The sequence below is a fragment of the Hemicordylus capensis genome, chromosome 5 (genome assembly GCF_027244095.1).
Source record: "Hemicordylus capensis ecotype Gifberg chromosome 5, rHemCap1.1.pri, whole genome shotgun sequence".
NCBI classification, from domain to species: Eukaryota; Metazoa; Chordata; class Lepidosauria; order Squamata; family Cordylidae; genus Hemicordylus; species Hemicordylus capensis.
This window is the reverse complement of record NC_069661.1, coordinates 98,610,788-98,636,224: the sequence shown is the minus strand read 5'-3', so window position 1 is coordinate 98,636,224 and position 25,437 is coordinate 98,610,788. Positions and strand designations below refer to the sequence as shown.

At 44.9% G+C, this 25,437-nt stretch overlaps 1 protein-coding gene across 2 annotated transcripts in view; it reads right to left on the bottom strand.

Annotated features, from left to right (window-relative positions):
• TEC (tec protein tyrosine kinase) overlaps nt 1-25,437 on the bottom strand; it is a 76,621-nt gene that overhangs the window by 13,800 nt on the left and 37,384 nt on the right. For both annotated transcript variants that reach the window (XM_053254374.1, XM_053254375.1), the window contains 8 exons: nt 18,864-18,968; nt 16,857-16,938; nt 15,360-15,488; nt 14,174-14,214; nt 12,890-13,074; nt 10,029-10,094; nt 5,133-5,187; nt 4,889-4,968 (listed from right to left, as the gene is read on the bottom strand). In XM_053254374.1, the coding sequence (XP_053110349.1) occupies nt 4,889-4,968; nt 5,133-5,187; nt 10,029-10,094; nt 12,890-13,074; nt 14,174-14,214; nt 15,360-15,488; nt 16,857-16,938; nt 18,864-18,968 (743 nt within the window). The remainder of the gene's footprint in view (nt 1-4,888; nt 4,969-5,132; nt 5,188-10,028; nt 10,095-12,889; nt 13,075-14,173; nt 14,215-15,359; nt 15,489-16,856; nt 16,939-18,863; nt 18,969-25,437) is intronic.

Sequence of the window (25,437 nt, the reverse complement as noted above, 5' to 3'; positions counted from 1 at the left end):
GGTCAAGCAGGGCACCACGCAGGCACCCTCCCAAGATACCACGGAACTATGATTATGTCTTTCTCTATTTATGAAAGAAAATGAGACACAAGTTTTGGGTGGTATGAAAATGTTAAATAAATAAAATAAAATGTTCCTGGGCTCGCTGATGTATTGGTGTTCTTGCAGAAGAACACCAGAACACAGGCTTTCTGCCCCCCCCCTGCTTTTTCTATGTATCTGGCATATAATCCCCCTATCCCCTACATCTTTCCCAGTACAAAGCTTGAAACCTGCTATGGATTTTGCAGTAGCTGGACCTTCCCAGTGGCATAACAAGGTCTGAATGGGACTCTGTGCAATAATTTATTATCTTTTGGTGCTGCAATATTTTTTGGAGGCCCCCTCAAAGCGGGGAACCAACCCTGTGAGAGCACATATGCAGATCCTCAGATATAAGGAGCCCTAATTACTGCATGTGCAATCTTTGTGCTGTGTATGCCAGTAGAAATGTTCACAGATTTGGTTCTCACATTAGTACCCATGGGCACTTTAAAAATAAATACATGTACAGCCATTTAAACAGAAACACATCCAATACTTCCAGGAAACCTTAATACAGTTGCACACATATGAAACACACAACAACATTCTCCAAATACCACTTATTTACTTCCCAACCCACTGAATCCATTATCTTCTCCATCACATTCGGAAGGTATCATGCAATATAATCCAAGCCATGATTTGAAAAACATATCCTTTAAAAAGGCAACATCACAATTAAGACTGGAACTAGTTAAAAGAACATGGATTGTTTGCTTTGCATGCAGAAGGTCCTAGGTGCAGTCCTTGGCAGCCTCTCGAGGTAGGGCAGGGAAAGACTCCTGATTGAAACCTTGCAGAGCTGCTGCAAGTTGGAGTAGACTGAGTATTGTCTACACTGACTGGCAGCAGCACTCCAAGAGCCAGATGGTGTAAGGGTTTGACTCAGCAGAAGGCAGGAGTGGGCCTGGGGACAAGATTTGAAAATGCACCCCTCACTTTCATCTCCTTCCCCATCCCCCATGTCCTTGCCACAAAATAGCTTTAAGGACATGTGTAATATTTTGTAGGAAGTTAGCAAGGGAAACAAGTAAAATAAAAAATATTTTGAAAGTGTAGTAATGATAAACACATACATGCAAGCCTTACAAAGGTTACAGTGAACTAGGATTGGGGAGACCCAAGTTCAAAACCCCGTTCAGCCATGAAACTCACTGGGTGATTCTGGGCCACTAACAACTCTCCCAGGCCAACCTACCTGAGGTGTTTTGAGGATAAACATAACCATGTACACCAGTCTGGACTAAGCGGAAGAGTGGAATATACATGTAAAATAAATGAATGAACACTTCACTAACACTATAATGTTGCATGAAGAAACTCATGGAACTACATTCTGCAGCAATGAGTAACTGCTAGGGATGTGCATGAAACGGATTTTGCAATTTGTTTCAAGCTTGAAACGAATCTCAAAATCCTCAAATCAATTCATCGAAACAGTAGCCAAAGCTGGCTATTTCAACGAATCAACCTCGAAACACTCAAAATATTTTGAGTGTTTTGAGTGTCGTTCTGAGGCTTGTTTTTCCAGAGAGACCTGGTCTACCAACTGATGTCGGTGGGTAGGCCAGTCCTCAGAGGTGGGCAGAGGGTTAGTCTACTGCAGGCCTGCTCAACTTTGGCCCTCCTTCAGATGTTAGCCTACAACTACCATAAACCCTGGCTGTTGGCTACTGTGACTGGGGATTATGGGAGTTGTAGTCCAAAACCAGCTAGGCAGCCTAAGTTGAGCAGGCCTGGTCTACTGGCTGACCCCAACTGGTAGACTAGCTCTCTCTGGAAAAACAGCCCTTTTTTTCAGGGGAGAGCTAGTCTACCGATTGGGGTCGGCGGGTAGACCAACTCTCTGCTCCAGACTCAGTGAGTCAACTTGCCTAGGAGGACTGGTCTAACCAGTGATTGCAATGGGTAGACCAGCTCTCCCTGGAAAAACAGGCCTCAAGATGGTGCCCAAAACACTTGGAACATTTTGAGTCGAAACGGCTGTTTTGTTTTGAGCTCAAAACAGGCCCTTTATTTTAAAGGCTTTTTTGTTTCAAGCTCAAAATAATGCTCAAATTAATTCAAGCTTGAATCAATTTGCACATAATTAGGAACTGCAGGTTTGTAAAGCAAAACAGTACAAAACAGAATTGGAAAGTAATTGGTATACAATTTTGTTTTTAAAACAAAAAGCGAGGCTACACTTGGGAGATCAAAAAGCAAACGAAAAATGGAACAAAGAAGCCTCAAGAGCAGTTCATTGTAAAATATCTATATCTTTAAAATATCTATATCTATACTCTAAGGCATACCCGTGGGTAATCCCGTGTGTGGCAGTTCTCGCAAGAGTTCGCGAGCAGAAGCACTGTGGTGATTGGGCAGTAAAAATTCCATATGTAGATAGGGAGGAGGAGCCTGTGAGAACAGAAGCACCATGGTGATTGGGCAGTGGGGATTCCACATGCAGATAGGGATGAGGAGCCTGTGATGGTTAAGGTCAGTTGGAATGCAACTGTTACGGGTTAGAAAATGTTCTTGATAGGAGAGGAGAGGAATATATATATATATATATATAGAGAGAGAGAGAGAGAGTGGCCAGGGGTCTGCAAAGAGAGGGGTTGTGAGGGAGGAAAGAGCCCCTTCAGGAGAAGGAGGCTGCTGTTGTGTGAGTTAGATGAGGAAACAAGATGAACAAGATCTGTTAACTCAGGAAGAGCGAGAGAGAGAGAGAGAGAAAAAGGGAGGGGAAGAAAGATGGGGAAGAGTGAGTGGAGGAGAGAGAGAGAGAGAGAGAAGGTAGGGGAAGAGAGAAAGAAGGAAGGGCAAGGGACAGGCCCGAGCCTGGAATGGGTGGCCATGACGGCACCTATTGGCAGCAAGGAAGGGCCTAGTCAACCACTGCTGCTGTTTGGGGCTACTGAGGCCATTGGTGGAGAGAGACATGCAGGCAAAGGATGGGCCTGGGCCTGTCAGCGGCCTAAGGAGAATGAGCTGCCATGGCAGTAGTGGCAAGGAAGAGGCCGGTCAACCACTGCTGCTGCTGCTCCTGTTGGGAGGAGCAGAAGTGGCGCTCAGGTGAAGGTGGGGTGATCTCTGGGAATAGGGGGCTGAAGCTTGGACCAGTCGGTGCTAGTTATGCTGCAGCTACAACCTAGAAGGGTGAGGGGTATGGAGTAAAGGGATGGAGGAGTGACCAAGAGGAGTGAGGAGGGTGGAAGCAACCGGATGGAGGAGGAGGAGTGGGAAAGCTGCTCAGGTGAATGTGGAGAGATCTCTGAGGTGAGGGGGGCTGTGGCAGCGGGTGAGGGGAGCAATCAAGTAATAGTGCAAAGATGCTCTGCGCAGGTTAAGCTAGTTATTTATAAAGACAGAGAAGCAAGCAATATTTTCTGACACTAGTTGAGCTATTTAAAGATTTTTAAGGAAGTTGGTTGATAAAACCTTTGTTACAGATAGGAATATAGGAAGCTGCCATATACTGAGTCAGACCATTGGTCCATCTAGTTCAGTATTGTCTACTACACAGGCTGGCAGTGGCTTCTCCAAGGTTGCAGGCAGGAATCTCTCCCAGCGCTATCTTGGAGATGCCAGGGAGGGAAATTGTAACCTTCTGGATGCAAGCATGCAGATGCTCTTCCCAGAGTGGCCTCATCCCCTAAGAAGAATGTCTTCCAGTGCTCACAGGTAGTCTCCCATTCAAGTGTAACCAGGGCAGACCCTGCTTAGCAAAGGGGACAAGTCATGCTTGCTACTACAAGATGGTAGTTTAGAGAGAACATATCAAGATCAGAGGACACAAGAAAAACAATATAAAGTAAAACCTCATAAGCAAAAATGGTACCACAAAATGGGAGGTTAATGCTTCCTTCTAGCGATCGAAAACCTTCAGGAGGCAGTGGACATTAATTGGAACACAAATACATAAAAACCCTTATATCTTAGCACAAATAAATAAAAGTTCTTTACCAGAATGAAGAAGCAAAAAGAGATCAGAGACAACACAGAGGAAAGTGTTTTTCCTTCCACTGTTTCATATTTTCCTTCTTCCCCATCACATTTCCCACTCATATTTACCCCATTAGTGTTGCCTCTCCTTTTAATTTCCTTTGGCTGGAAGCCCTGCCCCAAATTAACATCACCTGGAGATTTTACAGACAGAGCTTTATGCTGTGGGGTATCGGAGGAGCGAATCTACTTCGCAGCAGATTCGAGACAGTTTCATCCGGGAGATTAGGTGGAGCATTCAAATAGCGCTCGGCTGCTCCCCTATGCACATCAAAGACAAGCGTTGGAGCTTAGCAGAAACATCAAGGGTTTTTTCAAAAGCCTCTGGAAATAGAGGATTATTTTAAGTCAGACATACCTCGGGCTAAGACAGAATTCACAGTCTCCCTTCAGGGGTGGGTGGGAAAGCCCTCTCTGTCCTGTTCCCTGATAGCCCACAGGAAGGTCAGGTTAAACACAGCAAATATGTGGACTGGCACACTCCAATCAGGAGTGGATTTGGAGGCGGGGGGAGCCTTGTCTGTAAAACCTCCAGAAAAAGAAGAAGATTACCAAGAAAAATGCCAGGTTATTGCTGGGTATCTGAGAGACTGAGTCTTCGTAAATTAGTTTACTTTGACACAAAAAACAAAACCAATTCCTGGACATCACTTCATTTAACTAGTAGAGTCAGCTACTTTACCTAATTGAACAGAAGCTCCCACACCCATCTTACCTTACTCTGCCAGAAAGGTTTTGATAACAAAATAGAATTCCCCCTCTCCAAAGCAAGGTGCTTGTATGAAGGAAGTTGTAATCAGTAGTTTGAGCAACTTACCCTCCAAATTTTGCATAAAGGGATACTGTATATAAACCTGGTTGACTGGAGTCCCTCACCATAAAGCCACCTTCTTTATCCTAAAATGAAAGCGAAAACTTTATGCACCAAACAAGGGCTACTTTTACTATTTGTATGATCAATCACTGTTATTGGAAATATAAAAGTAATTTGCCTAAGGTAATTTTGTTACAATTTTATACTTTACTGTACTTAGAAAGACCATAATAATGCTAATGCTCACCTCATTTCTGAGGAGTTGTTCTGCCTTACTTCTGTTCATATTTTTACAGTACCACCTAAAAAGAGAGAGAGAGAAATCCAGAATGGTGATATGCTAGGCTATTGCTGCTGGATGTTACACCTGGAGTGTGCTCATATTTACACTTGAAAAGAACAACACAACACAGAACTCATGCAGAAGCAATACTGCTGCTGTCTTTACTTTGGCTGAGTGGGAATGAACTGTGGGATCCTTCCCTCTCTATCCTCCACCCTGTCATTTTGCTTTTCAGCTTTAAACGTGATTTAGCATGTGCAGATCTTGCCCAAGTAACCCATGCTGGAGAAGGAAGGTGGTGGTGACTGAGACTTCCCCAGCAGCCCTGGACACTGCGAAAACCTAGACCTAGTGTGCTGCTTGGAGCAGAGGAAAGCCGTTGTCGCCCATGCCTCCTCTCCCAGAAGGAAGAGGCTGCAACCAAAGAAACTGGAGAGGGTCTGCTCGCTGCAGTCCCCAGGGCTCTCCGTCTCCTCCTCCCTGACTTGCTTGACAGATTCCCTAACAGTCTCCTCATTAGCTGCTTTCCTCCAGCTTATGAAGCTGGTGTGGCAAGCAGCATATTCACTCAGTGGCAGTGCTGTAGTTGCAAATTCAGGAGTGCAGGCTCTCTCCAAGATAACCCCCATGGCTATGCCCACACTGACAGTCAGAGAAGCCGAGAAGTACTGGCGCTCCATTCCTCTGCGTTCCTCCTCCACTACACCCCTGCTCACAGTGGCTCTTCCAGCTCCCACTGGACTTCCAGATCTCATGGAGTGGCTAGGCACAGCCCCACTGCCATGGCAAGAGAGAGGCACAATCAGCCTTTGTTTGCAGGCAAGTGGCAGAACCAAACAGTACTTCCTGGGCTTTCTTTGCCTCTCCAGTTATTTGGGGACCTCTCCCGCCTCCAAAGAACCAGCAAGCAGAACAACAGGGATCAGGTAACTCATGGGCAGGGCAGAACCAGAACACGGTTAAATATCCATACCACTAAGCATGGTTACTAACCAGGCTCTGACCCGGTTCACACATACACTTTAACTGCAGTTAAAGCTGCCAAAGGTTGTAACTGTAGTACACCTGAATGTGCAAAACCGCCGTTAAGAGTCTAAAGTTAACTCCAGTTTCCCCTGCCGGACTCCAACTGGAACCTGTCGTTTTCTTTAAGCTTTGCCATCGACGACTGCAGTTTTGCCGCAGAAGATGTATACCTGAATGCAGACTCAGCCATAGCTACAGTTACATGTCCATTTCCAAACCCCAGTCATAGAGAAGGTGGTACAGACCCACCTGAGGACGTGGCTGCTCCATCCTTTTGGCACTTCTCACTGGCAGCTAGGAAAATCAGCCACGCCCCTCCTGTCAGCTGTGCAGCTATGGAGGGTTACAGGCTACAGGGATGCTAACATATCCCATCCCAGACTGGCTAGCCTGTCAAGCTGCACAGCCACACGGGGGCAACAGTCATGGGTGTCCACAAGCACAAACACCCCAAGTGGCAGCACAAGCAGCACCCCATCACGACACCGGGAGGGGGAAGCCAAAAGGCAAACTTAAGCAGGGAAGCTGGAGCAGCCAAGTTCTATTTTTCACATAGAAAAGGTGGGGAAGGGGCCCTTCCCCGGGTGGGAATATTTGCTCCCTAAGTCTTACTCATGAGCAGGGCAGTTCACCAGTGTTGCCACTGTGGCAGCAGTGCTTCGGAGCACGACAGTACTGCCCATTTGCCCATGGACCACACTCTCACGAGAGTCGCAGACTAGGGAGAGCGAGGGAGGAGGCCCCATGCAGGAAAGCTGCGGGGATGGGCACTTGGGCAAGTGCCGTCCTGGTCTTGGTGGCTGCTGCCAAGCCACTATCAAACCTTTCACCCTGCCAACCCAACTGCCAATGTGGAGATGTGCACCCCTACCCACAGCCCCCAATGGGCGACACCGCCATCCCAAGGTGGCTAGAAAATGGGGCTCTCTACTCCCAGGAATCACTGTGCCTCGAGATCTACATATGCCACAACGCCGGCCCTGGTCCAGGAATTTTGAATGGCTGGAAGGGTCCACTTCGCAGCCCACTACCTGCACCATCCATGTGTGGGGGTGCTATTGGCAGAGTCTAAAAGGCAGAACCAAGCAAGGAAGCTGGAGCAGCCAAGTTCTATTTTTCACGCAGAAAGGGTGAGGAAGGTGGGCCCAAACCATTCCCCTTTGGGGGTTCATGCCCCCAGGTGCTTGCTCATGATCAGGGCCCATCACTAAGGACAGTCTTGAGTCAATTGAGATCCCTTTTCAAGGATCCTGCCACCCGACCCAGGGCTCAGTGGCCATGCATGAGAGTGACAGGCCACAGGGTCACCCCTGGACAACTCATGAGAGGGATCATCAGAGTGGAGAAGAAAAAAGCAATTTGCCTTTAAAAAGCAAAGCTGATTCAAGAGGGCAATACACCCCCTTTCCCACCTAACACCGCCTTCACAAGAATGTCAGGCCATGGGTGCTCTGAATAGAGTAAGGATGCTTTCTGGCTCACAGCTGCAGGGCGTGCTATCCCGGGGAACACATTCCTAGCCTTGGGGACCGTGGACAAGCTGTCGCGATACTGTGCCCCCTGCTGCCCGCACATCCATGTACACAGGTGTACTTTTCCAGTGCCTTGGAATGGCCACCCCCGCCCTCTGGCAGTGTCCAGATAATGGTGGCTCCGATCCATCCCACTTATCTGCATATGGCACATAGACAGACTGGGAACCTGGAGTTTTTAATAGGTGGAAAGGTCCGTGCCTGTGTGCAGCCCTCCACCAACACTGCACACGTGCCAGGGCTTGGAAAAAGGGGGGTGTCTAAATGCCCTCTGCTTACAGGTCCACCACAGGGGATGAGTCTGGGGATGTTTCAGGGGATCCGTTCTATTTTTTATTTATTTTTAACAGAGAAAGGTTGGGGAAGTGGGGACCAGCCACTTCCCAGGGGGGCTGGGCGGGTTACAGCCCTGCTTACACATGAGCAGGGTCCTGGTCACTCATCATCAAAAGATGATGATTTGCATGGCCACTAAATGGCCATGCAGACTATACCCACTCACAAGACTGTCAGGCCATGGGTGCTCTAAGTAGAGCTGTATTGGGAAGCGGTGGGCAGGGGTGTCCCACAGACTGATGTCCTGCTCCCGGGAATGGTGGCCAAGGTGCCTAGGAAACCAACCCCCTGCCTGGCCAGTCACACCTGTGCACAGGTGTGCTGTCACCAGCTGCCCCTGCAGTCAACCCATCTGCCCTGGTGTCAGGGGAGCAGTGCCATCTCCCATGTTTCCCTGTGCCTGCTTATCTGCATAGGGTGCGCAGATGGACCAGACTCAGGATTTTAACAACTTGAATGAATAAACTGTCCCATTGGTCCACCCCATGGCCATGCGCATGACCGGGCTATGGCACATGGGGTGTGAGGATGTCATCTGGGGTACATGCAAAGCTGCAGAAGGATTTGGGAGAGGGGAGTTGGGTGTTTTTTCTCTATTTTTCCAACAAAGATAGTTGGAGGGCCCACCAGAGTGGGGGCCCCTTGGATTCCCTGGTGGTTAAGTGGGCAGCCCAGGTCATGAGCTTGCAGTTCACGGGTGGGGATAACACCTAGATAAACCTGCCAGGACATTTTCCCTGGTCATGGTGGGGCAGAACCCCCAGCATCCTTTGTCCTCCCCTATCTGCATATCGCATTCTAGAAAGTGTGGGTTTCCTTCTCCCTTCTCAAACTGAAAGAAGGATTCCATCCCTCCTGGGCCCACAACCCCCACCCCCCGGAATCAGCGTTTGTGTGGTGCTTTCGGGGTATGGGGCCACCTGGGGGCGGCGGTGCCATGGCTGGCAGAAGCAGCGCTGGTATTGCAGAACATTTAGAGGGCTTTCAAAGCACTTCCCCTTCCGAGGGCAGGCAGGGCACTCCAAAAACACATGATCACATTCGGCACACCCCTCTGGAGACTGTAGCCAATCACAGCCAAGCGGCTGACGTGGTGACACTTTGTCCCCAGTCTGGCAATGGAGCTGGCTGGGATCGAGTTGGGAGGCCGGGTGGCAGGAAGGGGCTCCCCTCTCCCTCAATTCCAGTTAGGCTAATGGCTGTGATGCTAATTGGAGTTAGGATTTTTAACTCTGGTCATTTTAACAGCAGTTATAGTGTACATCTGAATGCGGCCCCTCTATTTAAAAAGGTTTGCAGATCTATTTCAACCCTAGTTAAGAGAGGAACTCTTATTAATATTCACCATAGTTAGTTTTGCCCCATGGCTAGGGCAGTCAAGAGAAGGGTATGGTTATATTTGTACTGTAGTGGGGCAGGGAAAGGGAAAGACCACAAACTGCTCCTGATCTCTTAATCATGGTTTAAAGACAGGTGGCATTATGTCTGTATCAAGCCACAGGGAATTAAAGATTGGCTGTGGTGTCTCTCCAAATTTGGTGAATGTGGTATCTCTTGTGGTATATAGGTGTGCAATCACTTGTTTTCTTGATGTAATATGTGAAGCAGTCTTTAACCATTCTAATACACTGCTTCTCTTTGAACAAATATGGTAGGCATCATTTAGTATGTATGGCACATCAACTTCTGGGGGTTCTAATAAAAGGGAACAATTATTCATGGCAAATGTTTGGCCATTTGTTAATAATTATTGGAAAGGTCCAGGCAGATAAGTGAATAATTATGGAATTTGGATGCCTTTCATCTACAGGAAAAATCAATGAAATTCCGGAATTGGTCAGGAGTAGTTCTTAGTTACTCTCATTGTTGGATTTAGGACTCACTTGATTCATAAAATTATTTTGGCAGTTGTCAAAATATATCAGAATAACTTATTCACATACAATAAATTGGAGCATTTACTTACTCATGCTGATCTAGACTGTTAGACTTCTTTCCGGTTACATAGTTGCTTGGAATATATCCTTTGCTTCTACAGATAACCAAAAGAGAACACATTTTTAGAAAACATACACCCCCCCCAAAATTTTGACAATAAGAATTTATGTATATATGTACATATGTATGTATAAAACTTCTGTGTCACTTTTCCAGCCCATATAAGATGCTCAAAAAGCTATAAAAGTTATATAAAATCAGGGGCGTAGCAAGGTTGGAGTGGGCCCAGAGATGACATTTTAAAATGCCCCCCCCCAAAGTCCAGGGCCTCTGCACACCCCAGGCCCCCAAGGATTTAAGTCTGATATTTCAAAATAAGTATGCTGCCTGGAAATACATTTCACTGAATACACACATGCACACTTCACAATATATAGTGATATACACTGAGTACTATATATTTGTGCTACTTTTAATGCCTAGAACACACTAGAAACACTAATTATTAAAATGGGACCCTCGCTGCAGATTAGCAAAGGACACTTTCAACCATGCAGGGTGAGCCTATGTATGTTTTCTCAGAATTCTGAACAAATTCAGTCAAGTTTGATTGCAGGAGATTTTTCACAGGAGGCTTTTAAAGCCCTTTAACACACATCTCCTCTGGAATGGAGGTACTGCATTCACATGTAGGCCAGATTTACCCTGAAGTCCCTGCGAGTTATTGGGGAGCAGTTCACACACAAGAAAAATAAAATGAAAGCACAGCACATGCTTCACAGTTCTCACGCAGACCTTCTGGGTTGCAAAACAACTTGAACATAAGTGCATTTATAAATGAATGAAAGAATAAATAAATAAAATATAATATTGTTTGTTCCAGAAGTTTTTGCAATTTTCTGCCATGAAACAAGCCACTTATAGGACTTTTTAGATAGTTTTTTAAGCCAGCAAATTTTCTAAGCTGTTTTAAATTAAATATTCAGAGACTTCTCAGTCTCTCCCCCTCCGCCCCCCATATCAAAGCCCTATGGCAAGCAGATCCCTATATATCCGGGGGCGGGGGTGGGTTTGACCACAAAAAGTTCATATTCTACCTGGCAAATGCTGGGCTGGGCAGAGGGTCTCCTGCAGAGAGCTGTGGGGGCCACTCTGCCTGCCTGCCTGCCTGCTTCCTTCCTTGCTTGGGGCCTCCCTGCAAGCCTACTCCAGTTCAGGCTTCACTGAGGCCTACACAGAGGCCTCCCTGGAAGCCCCGCCCACCCGCCGATCAACTGAGAGGCGGGGAGAAAAGGAGCTCTTTGCAGGAAGCTTGCCTGCTGCTTAGATTGCCAGCCAGGAGGACAAGCAGGAGAGAGGGCGAACAGGGCAAGTGGCTGAGGGAACTTGGGGCTGGGCAGGGGGCAATGGGGAGTCATGAGGGGTGTCTCTGGGGGGGCCCCAAGGCAGTGGGGCCCCCAGACAACTGCCTCCCCTTGCCTAATGATAGTTCCGCCCATGTATAAAATGTCTTGCTTTCAGTAGAATTGTCCCTATAACTGAATAACATGAATACTGTGCCTTGTTGTTAAGCTGTTCTCATTCTTATCATATATAAAGAAACTAATGCTGACTCATATTCCCAGAAACTAATAAAATATACTAGCCGACCCTGCACAGAGCATCTGTGCGCTCTTTGGGGCCGGCGGTTACCTCTCCCCCCTCCCCCCTTCTGCCCCAGTCTCCGCTTCCTAACCACAGCCGGCCCGTACCGGGCCCAGCTGCCTCTCCTCCCCACCGCCACTTCTGTCCCCCCCTTCTTTCCCCCCTCCTGGGCCTTGCCTACGTGGCTGACCCGCCAACGCCATGGCAACCAATCCTCCTAGGTGTGCCTCAGCCAATCAGGCACCTCTGCCACCCAGCCAATCAGCTGGGCGCTGGTACGCACATTCCAAGGCACACCCAGGAGAATTAAATCTATAGATAGATGCTTTACTGTATGTTGGAGAACCATCAAACAAATTCTGGACACATCTACTTGATCTCCATCATGATTCATTCCACAATGTTCTGTGCTTTTTACAATGTCCCATTAAGGCTATGCGCATGAGCAGCCCAACCAGGTGAGGAAAGCCATAGGCTGCTCATGTGCAGTGCCAGGATAGAGGCTGATCCCAGCACTGCCTCCCCCACAAGCCCAGGTTTTGTCCCCGGGCACAAGTGCACCTTTTACTCCAAGTATGGGGGTCATGTTTGTGCTCGGGCTGCAGGCAGCCCAAGTATACACAAAGTCGGGCACCTAGAGTGTCCAACTCCCGGGGAATCCCCCAATGTACTGCACTCATTGTACGGTGCATTGTGGGATTTCTGCTCCATGCAGTACAGCTTGTGTGGGAGCATGGCGGTACATTGAAGAGGACGTTGAAATTTGTCTGGAGGGAAGGTAGGCTCCACCCTGCCTTCCTCCTTGTTGCCTTTCCAGTTGTGAGAATAGACTCATTCTATGCCATTATTAAATATTCGTATAGGTACACATGCAACCCTACCGTGTTTTATGAAGTCAGATTTTGTTTTTCAAACCTTTGAATCCTATCCTTCCCCTCCCAATAATTTATAACAGTTCTGAAAAACAGGTTAAGCGGAGACAGGATTATTTGTCCCCAGACATCCAATTAGTGTCATAGCTCGGCAGAGATCTGAACCTGATTCAAGACAGCCTTCGATTGGTCCCCATGAACTTTACCTGACACGTTTTTCTCAGAGAACTGCTTGCTTCAGATGCATGAAAACAACTCACCATGAAAGTGTTAACAAAGACTAACAGAGTAGTTACACCTTTCAGATTCATTGTATAATAGGAACAATTTCTCCCAGTATTAAAAAAGATGAAATTGTGTTAATATTGCTTACCCATATTTATCTCTTGCTTTCCACCAATGAATGTCATTTTTTTCAATTACTGTATATTCTTGACCTCTTTCTAGTCTCAGATCATGAGGTTCCGTGGGCTGAAAGTCATACATAGCTACTACTATTTCTTCTTCTTCCTCCTCCTCTTCCTCTGGGGGAATAGGAGGTGGGGGCCTTCTGGAAAACTGAAACAAATTATGACTATTAACTCTTGAAAGCTTCTAATAATTGAATATGATTATTAGAAATTCTGAGTCTGCTGTTTCTAAACTGGATAGATTCTGGATAAAACTCAATAATATTGTATTTTCCATCATGAATAGTCAGATGGAACAAATGGCTTTGGAAGCTAATATCATTTATTCATTCATATCCTGTTATATCCTGTTATATAGCTTGTTATATCCTGCCTTTTAGACAGATTACAAGACAGTTTATAGTCAGATAAAAGTGAAAATACATTAATAAAACAGCAGGAGAGTGGTCCCAGGCCATGAGAGGTAGAATTGTGGTGTCACCAATATGATGGGGTTGCATAGTGGTGACACTTCAGCCCAAACCACCAGATATCTTATCTAATTATGATTAGAGCCCTTCATTATAAGATATAATGAATTGTTCATGACTACTCAGGTCTAGTCTCAAGGCTAAACTAGTCATATTGGTGACACCACTATTCTACCTCTCATGGCCTGGGACCGCTCTCCCACTGTATCCTCAAGCCAGTGTGGGCTAGTCATGGTGAAGACTGGTGATTAGAATCTCCTGCAGCTTTTGTTTTACTAAGTAGCAGCCACCCATGTCTAACTGTATCACATCAGATTGCAGTTCTGAAGACATGTCATATAATGATCTCCCCTGAAAAAGGATCCCCATGCATTGGACAAACATATCAAGGAAAACAATAAGATCCTTTGCCCTTGACATTTAGTCTTCTGTATGGAGGGATTTTTTGTATAGAAGAGACAAAGATTTACCATCTTACTGAGAACTAGGCCCCAGTGAGCTTCTCAACTAAGTGTGGAATTGAATGTGACTTTCTCATTCTCAAGGCTCGAGACACTGCACCACGTCAGTTCTTTAATATCTTAAATATCGCATTTATATACCACCTTCCTTTCATCATGGAACTCAAGGCGATGTACATGTAATTCTGAGGTGGTCACTCATCCAGGCACTGACCAGACCTAGACCTGCTTAGCTTTACCTGCATCATGTGACTTCAGACCAAGCTTGGGTAAATTCTATCAATTATAGATGTTCAGTGCTCTGAACATCCCTTACCTTATTTTTATCTGGCATTGCTCCAGGCAATGTCTCCATGCCTAAAACAAACAGTAGAAAGTAGCAGTGTTAAATTTAAAAGGTATCTAGTGAAAGCTTAATAAACATAAAGATATTAAGCCAGTTTGAACAAAGGGTCCAACCAGACTTGACCACCACACAACTAAAAGCAGGGGGGTGCATGTCCTGTCCTGCCCTGCATTCCCAACATGCCATTCTGTCCCTCATTTTCACACAGGGGACAAAACATTCAAACCTTCCTAAGCAGATGGTTCAAATACTACTAAATATATGTCAAAATAAATAAACATGCCAATATACATATAAATGAATAAAAACTGGGTGTTTTGCATCACTAAACAGCTTTCAGCCATCCCAAATCATACATCTAGACCACCGAAAGACTATCCACTGCAAGGCACTCTACCATCATGTCTGCCCAATGTGCAAGAGATTATCAAGTGTGCTGCCTTGATGTCTGCCAGGGTAATATTTCCCAATATACTGTACATATAAATGAATGAGGAACTGGATATGTGCATGCTAAAGTAAGTTTTGGAGCAGTCTTTTTCAGAGCAGTTCACATATCTTTTCAGAGGAGTTTACATCTCTCCCACCCCTTTTATTTCTCAAAACAATCTTGAGGTAGGATTTTGACATGAGCACTTTCAGATGGTGACTTGTACAAGGTCATCCAGTGAGCTTCATGACTCAGTGGAGATTTGACCATGCCCTCCTGCTCCTAGTCTAACTACATTACACTGATGGATATTGCAGATAGCAACCGTTCTTCTGCTCTTTTGACTCAAATAACTATTTTGTATTGTTGTTGTCCCCAACATGGCTTTCTACACGCATTATTTTATGAGCTATCTCATAACTACTTTCAAATATTTGCCACCTTAGGGAAAAAGTGGCTACAAAATCAATACCACAGATTAAGCTTGTCTACCTAAGTTAATTTTGTACTTATATGGTCCAGAAACACACACACACACACACACAAATCTTTTGCACATTTTTAAAAATGGGGGCGGGTCTACTGCAAATCCAGGACTATTAACGGAATCAGGCCAGTGTGAGAGCAGCCACAGAGCTGGCAGCAAATGACTCCTTGTGAATGAAGTCTAAGTCAAAATAAATCCATACATGAAAATAAATCTGGACAGGAAGCATGAGTACATACCATTTTCAAAGAGGCTGTATTTTTCACACCCAGGTGCCAATTTTTCTGTTTGCCTGCAACACTGATAAATTCCATCTGTCCAGAATTTAGGGTGGTATTTTACCATTATGTTACTATTGTTCTTTATCTCTATATATTAAAAAAAGGCAAATGTCTGTAAAACACCAACTTTTAAACATGTAATGAATAATTTATTATAAAACTTGAACACTGTTAAAATTTCACCTTAAGGGAACCATCATTATATTAATAATAGTTCTGGCACATTTTCACTTTTCAGAGATTAATTATACCTCAACATTAAAAACAACATGGAGACAGGAAACAACACCTATGCTGACAGATTTGCATAGATCTGTTCGCATATTATTAACAGTCAAGTGGTCTACTGCACAGTAGAGATGTGCACAAACGGCCCATGTGGGCACAGGCAGGGAGCAGTTCCCTTAAAAAGCAGGTAAGCAGGACTTTACCAGCTCTGCTGCCGCCCAACTGCTTTCCCAGGTGCAGCGCTCATTCTACCAAAGACCGTGTGTGGCTGCAGCGCTGTTCCCTGCAGCCTGCATGTGGTGCCGGCATGCACATGGCCACAGAGCCTTTGGTAGTGTGAGCACCACGACTGGAAAAAGCAGTGGGGCGGCAGCAGAGCAGGTAAGGGCCTGCTTTTGAAGGGAACCACTCCTCACCCCCTGAACTGGTCAGCTGCGCTTTGGCGTTTCCCAAAGGAGGCGCCAAACCGGTTTGTGCATATCCCTACTGCAGAGTATGTGTACTTTGACATTTCTAAGAAGAGAGAATTGCTGTGGGACCATTTAAATATGTGGTGTGGATAGGACTTCTTATGAAGTAATGATTTTTATAACTACTTGTTACCTCTTTCTTAGCTCTTCTACCCACTTATTAAAGGACCTCCAATCTACCTTTTCCCCCAAAGCAGTATACCACTAGAAATATGCAACTGATGATATTTGGCTTTTTTTTTAAATGCAGGCTGAGAACTCTTTAGTATACATGTACTGGAAAGCTCTGAATCAGAGGCACTCTTACCCCTGGACTTCCAGGCCGAAGTCCAAGGCTTCCACACCCCCTGGGGCCCCCCAATCCTCTTTAGCCCATCCTGGATGGTGTGGTTGCTGTGCCAGTCCATGCTGCGCCAGGCAGCTGAGCGTGACTGTGACCTGCGCCAGATAGTCGAGCATGACCTCTGCTTTAGAGACAGAGGGGGAGCAGGGAAAGAAACATGTGGGGTGGAAATATGTTAAGTTGCGTGTTGAAATGTTTCTGCTAATGCGTATTTGCATAAATATACCTTTAAAATACTGCATGTGTCAAGGTGTGTGTGTGGGGGGGGTGATGCAGTGGGGGTGGGGCTCCAAAGGCCTTTAGGTCCAGGCTCCAAAATTACCTAGGTGCACCTCAGCTCCTAATCTTTAGATTGGAGTCCCTTCCCGCTTTTCATTCAAATAAAATATAAACTTTATAAATAGCTGCCATTACCTTCTTTCAGATTCCGTACCCACTGATCCCTGCTATATACAGTGGGAGCAAAAACATAAAGTGTGCTATTATCGTACACAACCTAGAAATAAGCAAGGGAAAGATAAAAAATAAATGAGACAATGGAAATACTAGGCTGGGCTGCTACAGCATATTCAGTATAGATTTTTTAAAAACCATAAGTAATAATTCCTTCATTAACATTGATAATCAAGGTAACATCTGTTTTCAAAATCCAGATTGAGTGAAATATAAAAAGCATATGTAACTAAATATTAAACTGATGTAACACCTTTTGATCATTTATAATGCAGTTGGTAGCAGGCGAAGCATTTAAGCACTAGATGGGGCTATAGCTCAGTGGAAGAGCTTATGTTCTGCATGCAGAAGGTCCCTGGTTCAATCTGGAAATATTGTTCTTTGAAGCCCGGGAGAGCTGCTGCTAGTCGATGTAGACAATCCAAGCCTAAATGGACCAATGTTCTGACTCAGGAAAAGGCAACTTCCTAAGTAATGTTTTGTTTTGTTTTTTAAATATCAAATATGACTTCGTAACCTTTCTGAGCCCGGAACTCTGAGCATTACAGCTAGAAACCTCTCCTATGTAACAGGAGATGCACCAAGTCAAAGTTGCATGTCTGCATTAGATAATTCCCAGTTTGAAAAATAGGTTCGTGTGCTCTTCTTCAAAGTCAACCAGCAGTATAGAGCTACACTAGTGGTAAGTAGGGATGTGTGAACTGGCTTGACCTCATACCGACTTGACCCCGGCCGGTTTGAGGGTTCTAACACGATTTTTTAAAAAATAACTCATCACCTCGGTGGGAGTGGGGGGTGCTGCCGTTGCCGCGGGGGGATCTCTGCTGGTTCCCCCTCCCCTGCCAGTTTCCTCCTGGTCTCAAAATGGTCTGTTCTGGGCCTCTGCATGCTGGTGGCAGCCATTTGGGAGGCTGTCGCTCATGTGCAAAAAGGCCTAGCACTGGCTGAAAACTGCCCAAACTGGGCTGTTTTGACACTGGGAGCAGGCTGGTGGAGGGAAAAGGAAATGCCGGAGACACACCCAGACACCCACAGCCACGGCAGCACCCTCCAGAAGCGGTGAAATCTTTTTTTAAAAAATCCATTAGAACTCCCAGACTGGCTTGAATTTGAGCAAATCGGACACACCAATTTTGTGTACACCCCTAGTGGAAAGGTAAAGTAAATGGTAAGGAACTACACAAAAATCCACAAAGAGGGACTGATGGATGTTTTATGTCAGACCTTAACATATTTTCTTTGCCTTTAGGAGGCAGTCCAAAAATGTAGGAACCAGATTGTCCTCTGCTCCATTGGTGGGGGGCAGGCTGACCACACACCCCTGGCAGCACCCTCTGTTCCATGTGGGGAGGTGGGCGAGTCCCCACCTTGCTTGCTCACTCCTGCTGGTCATGTCCATCTGGCTGAGGCAGGCTATGGATGGATGCAATGAGGAGGAGCAGTGAACAAGCAAGGGGGGGTGCATTGTTCCATCCATTTGGCTCAGGGAGGTGATGGGCTGATGTGAACAGGAGGGAATTGCTTACTTCTTGCTTGCCTACTTACTTACTTCTCTCCTTGCTTGCTTACACCTCTCCTGGTCGTGTCCATCCATTGCCTGCCTAAGCCAGTCAGGGCCAGGAGGAGGAAGAGTGAGCAAGCAAGTAAGGGACCATTTGCTCCCTCCTCCTCCTGGTTGTGTCTATCTGGCTCAAGCAGGCAACAAACCAACGTGACCTGGAGGAGAAGGGAGCAAACCCTGCTTTGCTTGTTCATTCCTCCACCCGGTCACATCCATCCATTGCCTGGCTAAGGCACCACACTTAAACTTCCAGGCACCCTGGAAGTAAGCTGGCACCTGGAAATTGCTGAGCTCTGTTTTAAGTGTAAACAAGGAAAGTCAGGTGCTTGATAAAATCCTGTGCATCAGACTTTATAGCTATGACCTATGTACGGTGGTGACTGTGTTCTTAAACCAGACAAACTCACCTGAAATGGATATTTATTTTGACAGGGAATAGCAATACCATCGTTCTTCACAACTTCCACACACTTGATTTTGGATATATCAACCGATCCCTTTCTGTACTTTTTCTGCAAAGTGACAAATACACTTTATATGAGGATACGTGAAAAGAAAGAATGCCAAAAATTCACTAACTTTCAGTACAAATTACAGAGTAGAGATACAGCAAAACTCAGACAGACAGAGCGTGCCAGGAGAGGGCATAATTGGTCCAGTAAAACCTACAGTGCCATGTGGAAATCTGACATTGTTTAAATGGTTGTAGTTGTGACCAGTGTTCCTTCTAAGGCATGCACATGTGCACACACTCAGACGTTTTTTATCTCCTCTCAGTTAATTTTAGATCCCACTCAATTGTAATCAGGAAGGTCTCACTCTGAATGCATGTGCCCACATACTGCCTTGATACTGCCACTCAGAACAAAACTCATTCTGCACACCGGTGAAAAAAATTAGAGAGAACACTGTATGTGACTCTCCTAAAGGTGGTGCTTCAGTGCTTGAATTACTGGCAGCTGCCAAGAAGGGAGGGGGGGAACGAATGCAAAAATAGGAGCCCACAACACAAAAAGTTGTCACGGGGCACGGGGGGGGGCAGCAGTAGGTTCCACTCCTCTTTTAGTGTGTCAGGATCATTTACCTTGTCATTTTCACTTGCAGCAGTGTTCTTGCAAGCTACTCCCATAAATGAAATTGTAATGCCATCTTTGGATACAGGCACAAGTATGCCAAGAAAATCTCTGCATATCTGTGTCTGACTCATGAGTAGCCATGTGCATAAATCTTTCCTATGTCACAATTTCACTCACAAGAGTGGCCTGCCAAAGGATAAATCTGAAGGTGGAAAGCAGCCTCAGAAATTCATATTGATGCTTCCTAGCAGCTCTAACCAATATTACTCCAAGGAAGAAGGCAACCAACCCTGAGAATGAGAGCAAGAGGGCAATAAAACCTGTTGGTACACATATTCACATACAGCTCAGGTGGAACCAGTTTATACAATGCATTCCACAGAAACGGTGAAATAAATGTGCCCTTGTTTTCTATTCACCATAGACAGTCCAGATGTTTCCCCTGCTCTAGCACTTCCCTTGTGTGGATGTTTCATGTTCTGAGTATTCAAAGCAATAATACCCAGGAAATGTGACTTTCCCCCACCCTCGATGTAGAGATTGCTGTGAGGAATGCAGTTGCCCAAGTGTCACAGACATCCACGGCTGGAGTTATTTTGTGAAATTTAATTTTCCATGAAGGCTGTTCAAGAATCCACTCAAAGAATCCCATGCGTGCACACAGTCACACACAGAGAGATTTTCAAAAAAGAGATGAACAGATATAAAAATTATCTTCCTGTAGTAATGCTGTGTCATTCGGTGAACTTTCACACTTTGTGCTAATGGTGCACTACTTTGCTATACAATTCCTGTGTGGAAGTGTACATCTTGCTTTAAATTTTTTTTTCTTAAGTGACACAGCAATCTCCCTGCAGCTAGGCTTTTCCTCCCTCCCCACCACCCACCATTTGCTATATGCAGGACCTGTACTGTAGTACTGTACCCAAAACAACTTACTGGAATATTACCCAAGAGCTAAAATGCATGTGTGGCATGCCTGAAGAAGAAAAGCTAACAGACTCTGGCTGCTTAGCAACAACACAGACTGAGAAGCGAAAACTGTTCTAAATGTTCATGCTTTACTGGCCAACGTCAGGAAGAATGTCAGGATGTCTGGATCTAGATAAAGCTAAAAATATGCATGAAAAGCCATCTACACTTCTGAAAATTAAAGGAAGACCAAACCTGCAGTTGTGCACATAGTAACATCCTCAGGCTTTACTGGAGAATGTTAAGGAGCAACTCTGCATTTTAGCATTATTTTAAATTGCCTTTATGCTGGATTTTAATTACTTTTCAATGGGCCTGTGATATTCAAATTTCCTACCCTTAGGTAACTTTTCCCATATTGATTTGTCAGCTGAAGAATCTCTGAATGTTGTAGGGGATTCTGGAATATATTCTACAGTGCACTCTCAATTCACAAAGGGACCAAACTGGCTTGTTGAACCTGATGGGCACGAGCATTGCCCCAGATGAATTGCACGTGCATTCTAGAAAGAACCCAACACTTCCCTCCAGCTCTCGAATATCTTATCTATAATGGTGGGCAAACTAACACCAGGTGGTTAGCTACTGGGAGAGGACCTTTTCTGTGATGTTGCCTGCACTGCCTTTCTGCAGGCTCCCAGAAGCCCCTTTGCTCATGTCTGGAACTACAGGCTTGAAGCTCCCACTCTTAACACGCTCAGAGCCTCATTGGATCATGCGCTCATCACTTCTGGGAACACGTCACATAGCAGGCATCGCCCCCAGGTTCACCAACTATCAAGCAAATTGGAAGGGGATTAGCCTTGTGCCTTTCCCTCTATTGGGAATGTCTAAGCAGACCCAAGTTAGCTTCTGAGTTAACATCAAGGTCTCTCTGTCCAGAGACTGATGTTACCTCCCCTCCTTGGTTGCCCCAAACAAGCTAAATTAACAATCTCAGCAAGAAAGCAGATAAGGCACTGTGAATGCTGCTCCCCTCCCCAACAAAAGAGGTTGATGGGCCATAGAAACTCAGGAGATGTGCTCATTAAAAATACTGATTGGTTTACTGGGTCCTTCTGACCTGACAGATAAGTCCTTGCACATCCACTCAGTCCATTTACATACAGGTTGTTCTTGACCTTTTCACAACATTATGCTTATGCTAGTACACCCAACAAAGACAATGAATTCTTTGGGAGATCCATAGGAATTCCCCTCCTCAGGAAGGAGGACGAATCAGCATTTTGCCCCAGGGTATGTTTTGGGCTATAACTGGCCCCAGTTTTTTGAACCAGTATACTTCCTTTGGTCTCTACACCTTGGATCCACCCGCTGTTTGGGCGATTGACTTGACACCTGCCATAACATCTGACCGTGTCCTGCTGTTTGTGCCATTCCTGCTCTCAGCCGCCAGATTGGCTTTCCTCACTGGCTCAAACTACCCAGCATGCCTCACTGCTACGAGAAGCTGGCTACATAAGACCAGACCCGTTTTTTGGATTTACCCCTGCTGCTTAACCCCCAAACGGCGTTCAGTTCTCTGCTGCTGCCTCCTCCCTGTCCACTCCAGAGGAAAGAGATCCTTCGGCTGCAACAGAGCCATAAGGAATGAGGTAGTATAATAACCACTGTGCCCCTCTGAGCCTCTCCCTCTCCCTGCTCTTTCCTAAATCCAAAAACCTGTTTCTCTGAAACCTTCTCTCTCTAGCCAGCCTCGAGTTCATTTAATTCGGACACCAAGCTCAAATTGCCTCTTTGTAAGTTACATGGTTAATCTCTGTGACATATTTTAGTAATAATATTGCCTTAATCAACTCTTTTCCCACTGTACTCCAAAACCCTTCAATAAACCAATTGTATTTGTGAATCTCAACTTACTCTCTGTCAGTTCATTTCCCCAGGACCAGAACTTTTCACAAATTTATTCTGACGTGGGACTGCTCCACTCTAGCTCACTAATTCCCTACACAAGCCCAAACACATTTAAGGGTGTTTCACCAGTCACCCTGGAGCAGTTCCATTAACAGTGATGACACCCAAATTATAGAACTCTCTCCTCAGACATGTTTGCCTGGGGTCAGCTAAGCTCTGCTATCCTTTGGGCATCAGGCAAAGTTCTGTTCTCAGACTTTTAGTAATATACAAGATCTTTTAATGGTCTTTTATCTGCCGGTTTGCGGTTTCATCATAACAGTTGAATTATATTTACTATATTCTTGAGTTGTTTGTGTTTTATAATTGCAAGCTGCCTTGAAACAATTTATTGGAGAAGGCAGGATTTATTTATTTATTTATTTATTATTTAACTTGTATACCACCCAAAGTTTCGTCTCTGGGTGGTTAACAATGACATAAAAACAATTAAAACAAATATAAAAGGTTAAAACAGTTTAACAATTTTAAAACAGTAAAAATTTAAAACCTACAAATTTAAAAAGCTGAAAAAGCTTGGGTGAAGAGATGGGTCTTCAGATGTTTTTTAAAAAATAGTCAGAGATGGGGAGGATCGTATCTCAGCAGGGAGCGCATTCCACAATCTTGGGGCACCAATCAAGAAGGCCCGTCTCCGTGTGGCCACCAGATGAGCTGGCAGTAACTGGAGATGGACCTCCTCAAGTGACCTCAATGGGCGGTGGGGCACATAACAAAGGAGATGTTCTCTTAAAGGATATAAATTTTATAAACAAAAATTAGATTTCATTTGTCAGTAAATAGACTGATAAAAGTATTTTTAAAGCATCTTCTTTTTAATTTATTTTTCTATGTAAACCACTTTGAGAACTTTTGTTGATAAGCGGTATATAAATATTTGTAGTTTTCCCCTTGAAAAAGCAGTTTAGTTGTTAAAAAGTGTTGGGCGCTTTCCAGACTAGACCCTACAAAGGGGTCAGGACGTATCTCAGAAGTATCCCACACTTCCTGCATCGTGACACCACAGTCCCTACAGCAGGGTCCCGTTCACATTTTCAATGCTTTGTTTCAAATTTAATTGCTGCTATATAGAGCTAGGACATCGTATATCCGGTGTGAGAAAGTTGCTGTTTTTTCGGGTTGTTAGTTGCTGCAAGACTGCTCCCCCTACTGTTTGCATTTCGAATGCAACTTGCCCAAACAGAGGCATTTTGCTGATAGGAACATAGGACTGAGTCAGACCATTGGTCTATCTAGCTCAGTATTGTCTACTCTACACAGACTGGCAGCAGCTCCTCCAGTGTTTCAGGCAGGAATCTCTCTCAGCCATATTTTGGAGATGCCAGAGAGGGAACTTGAAACCTTCTGCTCTTCCCATAGCGGCTCCATCCCCTCAGGGGAATATCTTCCAGTGTTCACATGTGGTCTCCCATTCAAATGCAACCAGAGTGGACCCTGCTTAGCTAGGAGGACAAGTCGTGCTTGCTACCACAAGACCAGCTCTCCTCTCCAACGAGCTGATGATGATGAGCAGCTAGTCTGGAAAGCACCCTGGTGATGGAGTTCTTTTTCCAATTGAGAGATAATCCGACAGAAAGAGTGGTGAATTGGCTGAAGGTAAATTATTTTGGGGTACAGTTGCTCTCTTTGGCATCCTGATGCAAGATTTCCAATCATATGCTTTAGGAGTCTGTTGACTCTCAAAATGCTCTGTTTATGTATTTGCAAACAGAAACTGCAAAGACACCATGATACTCCAGCACTTTGTCACTCGGAGAAAACTAAACTTTGTAGTGCTGCTTTAAGAGTTCTCTGTTGAAGGAAGAGGTATGTTTAACATACGAAGCTGCCTTATACCAAGTCGGAACATGATCCTTCTAGCTCATTGGGTTTATTGCCTGACAGTGGCTCTGCAGGGTTTCAAATGTGTGCCCTTCCCCACCATACTTGGATAAGGCAGGAATTCAATCTAGGGCATTCTGCATGCAACACATGTACCACTGAGCTGTAGCCCTTCCCCAATAGTGTTAGAATCTCACAGATCTACAAAAGAGTTGCTAAAATTGGAGGAAGTGATAAGACACTACTCACAGGCGGTATTGTTACTTCGATGTTTGAACATTGTTTTGAAAATACTGGGAGATGCCAGTGAGTACATAGCAGCTGCTTTGTGCCAACATTGGAGATACAAAGCCATTCTAAATCTAGTTTAATTGTGTTACCATTTGTACAATAGTTTTGTGTCATCACAACAATGAAAACATCAGCTTGACTAAACCACTGAATCAAGTCCTTGACATTTACCGATGCCATTTCTGTCAGTTCGGCCAAAGTGTACTAAGGCAGGTAACCCTCCTTTAGTGCAAAATTCCCATTCCAACACATATACTTCTACTGCTACTTTTAAAATAGAAATGTTCACAGATCTCTCGAATCATGTCTAGTTTGTCCCCCAAAACTAACATTTCCCAAAGTGTAGCAGTCAAGTAGCACAATGTTAGTGGCAGATAGTACTCAGATCCTGTCAAGTCATTAGAGAGTGTATGCTTATTATACAGAACTTTTATCAAGCCAAACTTGTTCCCAGCTTGTGGCAAACTACTTCTCAAAGCAGACACCTACAGCTTGAGTGCAGGGGATATGGCCAATGACTTAAAATTCATGACACCATTCCTGCAGGTTACCATTCCTGCAACTTGTCTCTAGGAAAAATGTTCATCCCCAGTCAATCTGGATACCAGTTACTTAAGCCTTGGCCGGGGGGCCGGGGGAGAGTCCATAAATGTTATTAATTCACCAAAATAAGAAAAAGCTACTAGCCATACTACATACTCATACATTGATTTAAAAATTACTTTTCAAAAATCCAGAAAATCTATTAAAACATACTCTTAAAAAACAGGGATTGTTTAAAAACACAACTATTCGGAATTACAGAGTTTCTAAAGCAAAAATGGAGAGAGGGAATTGGGAACTTTAAAGGAGCAATTAGCCTTCCCCATCCCAAAGAGGTGGTCAGGAATTAAAAACATAGGAAAGC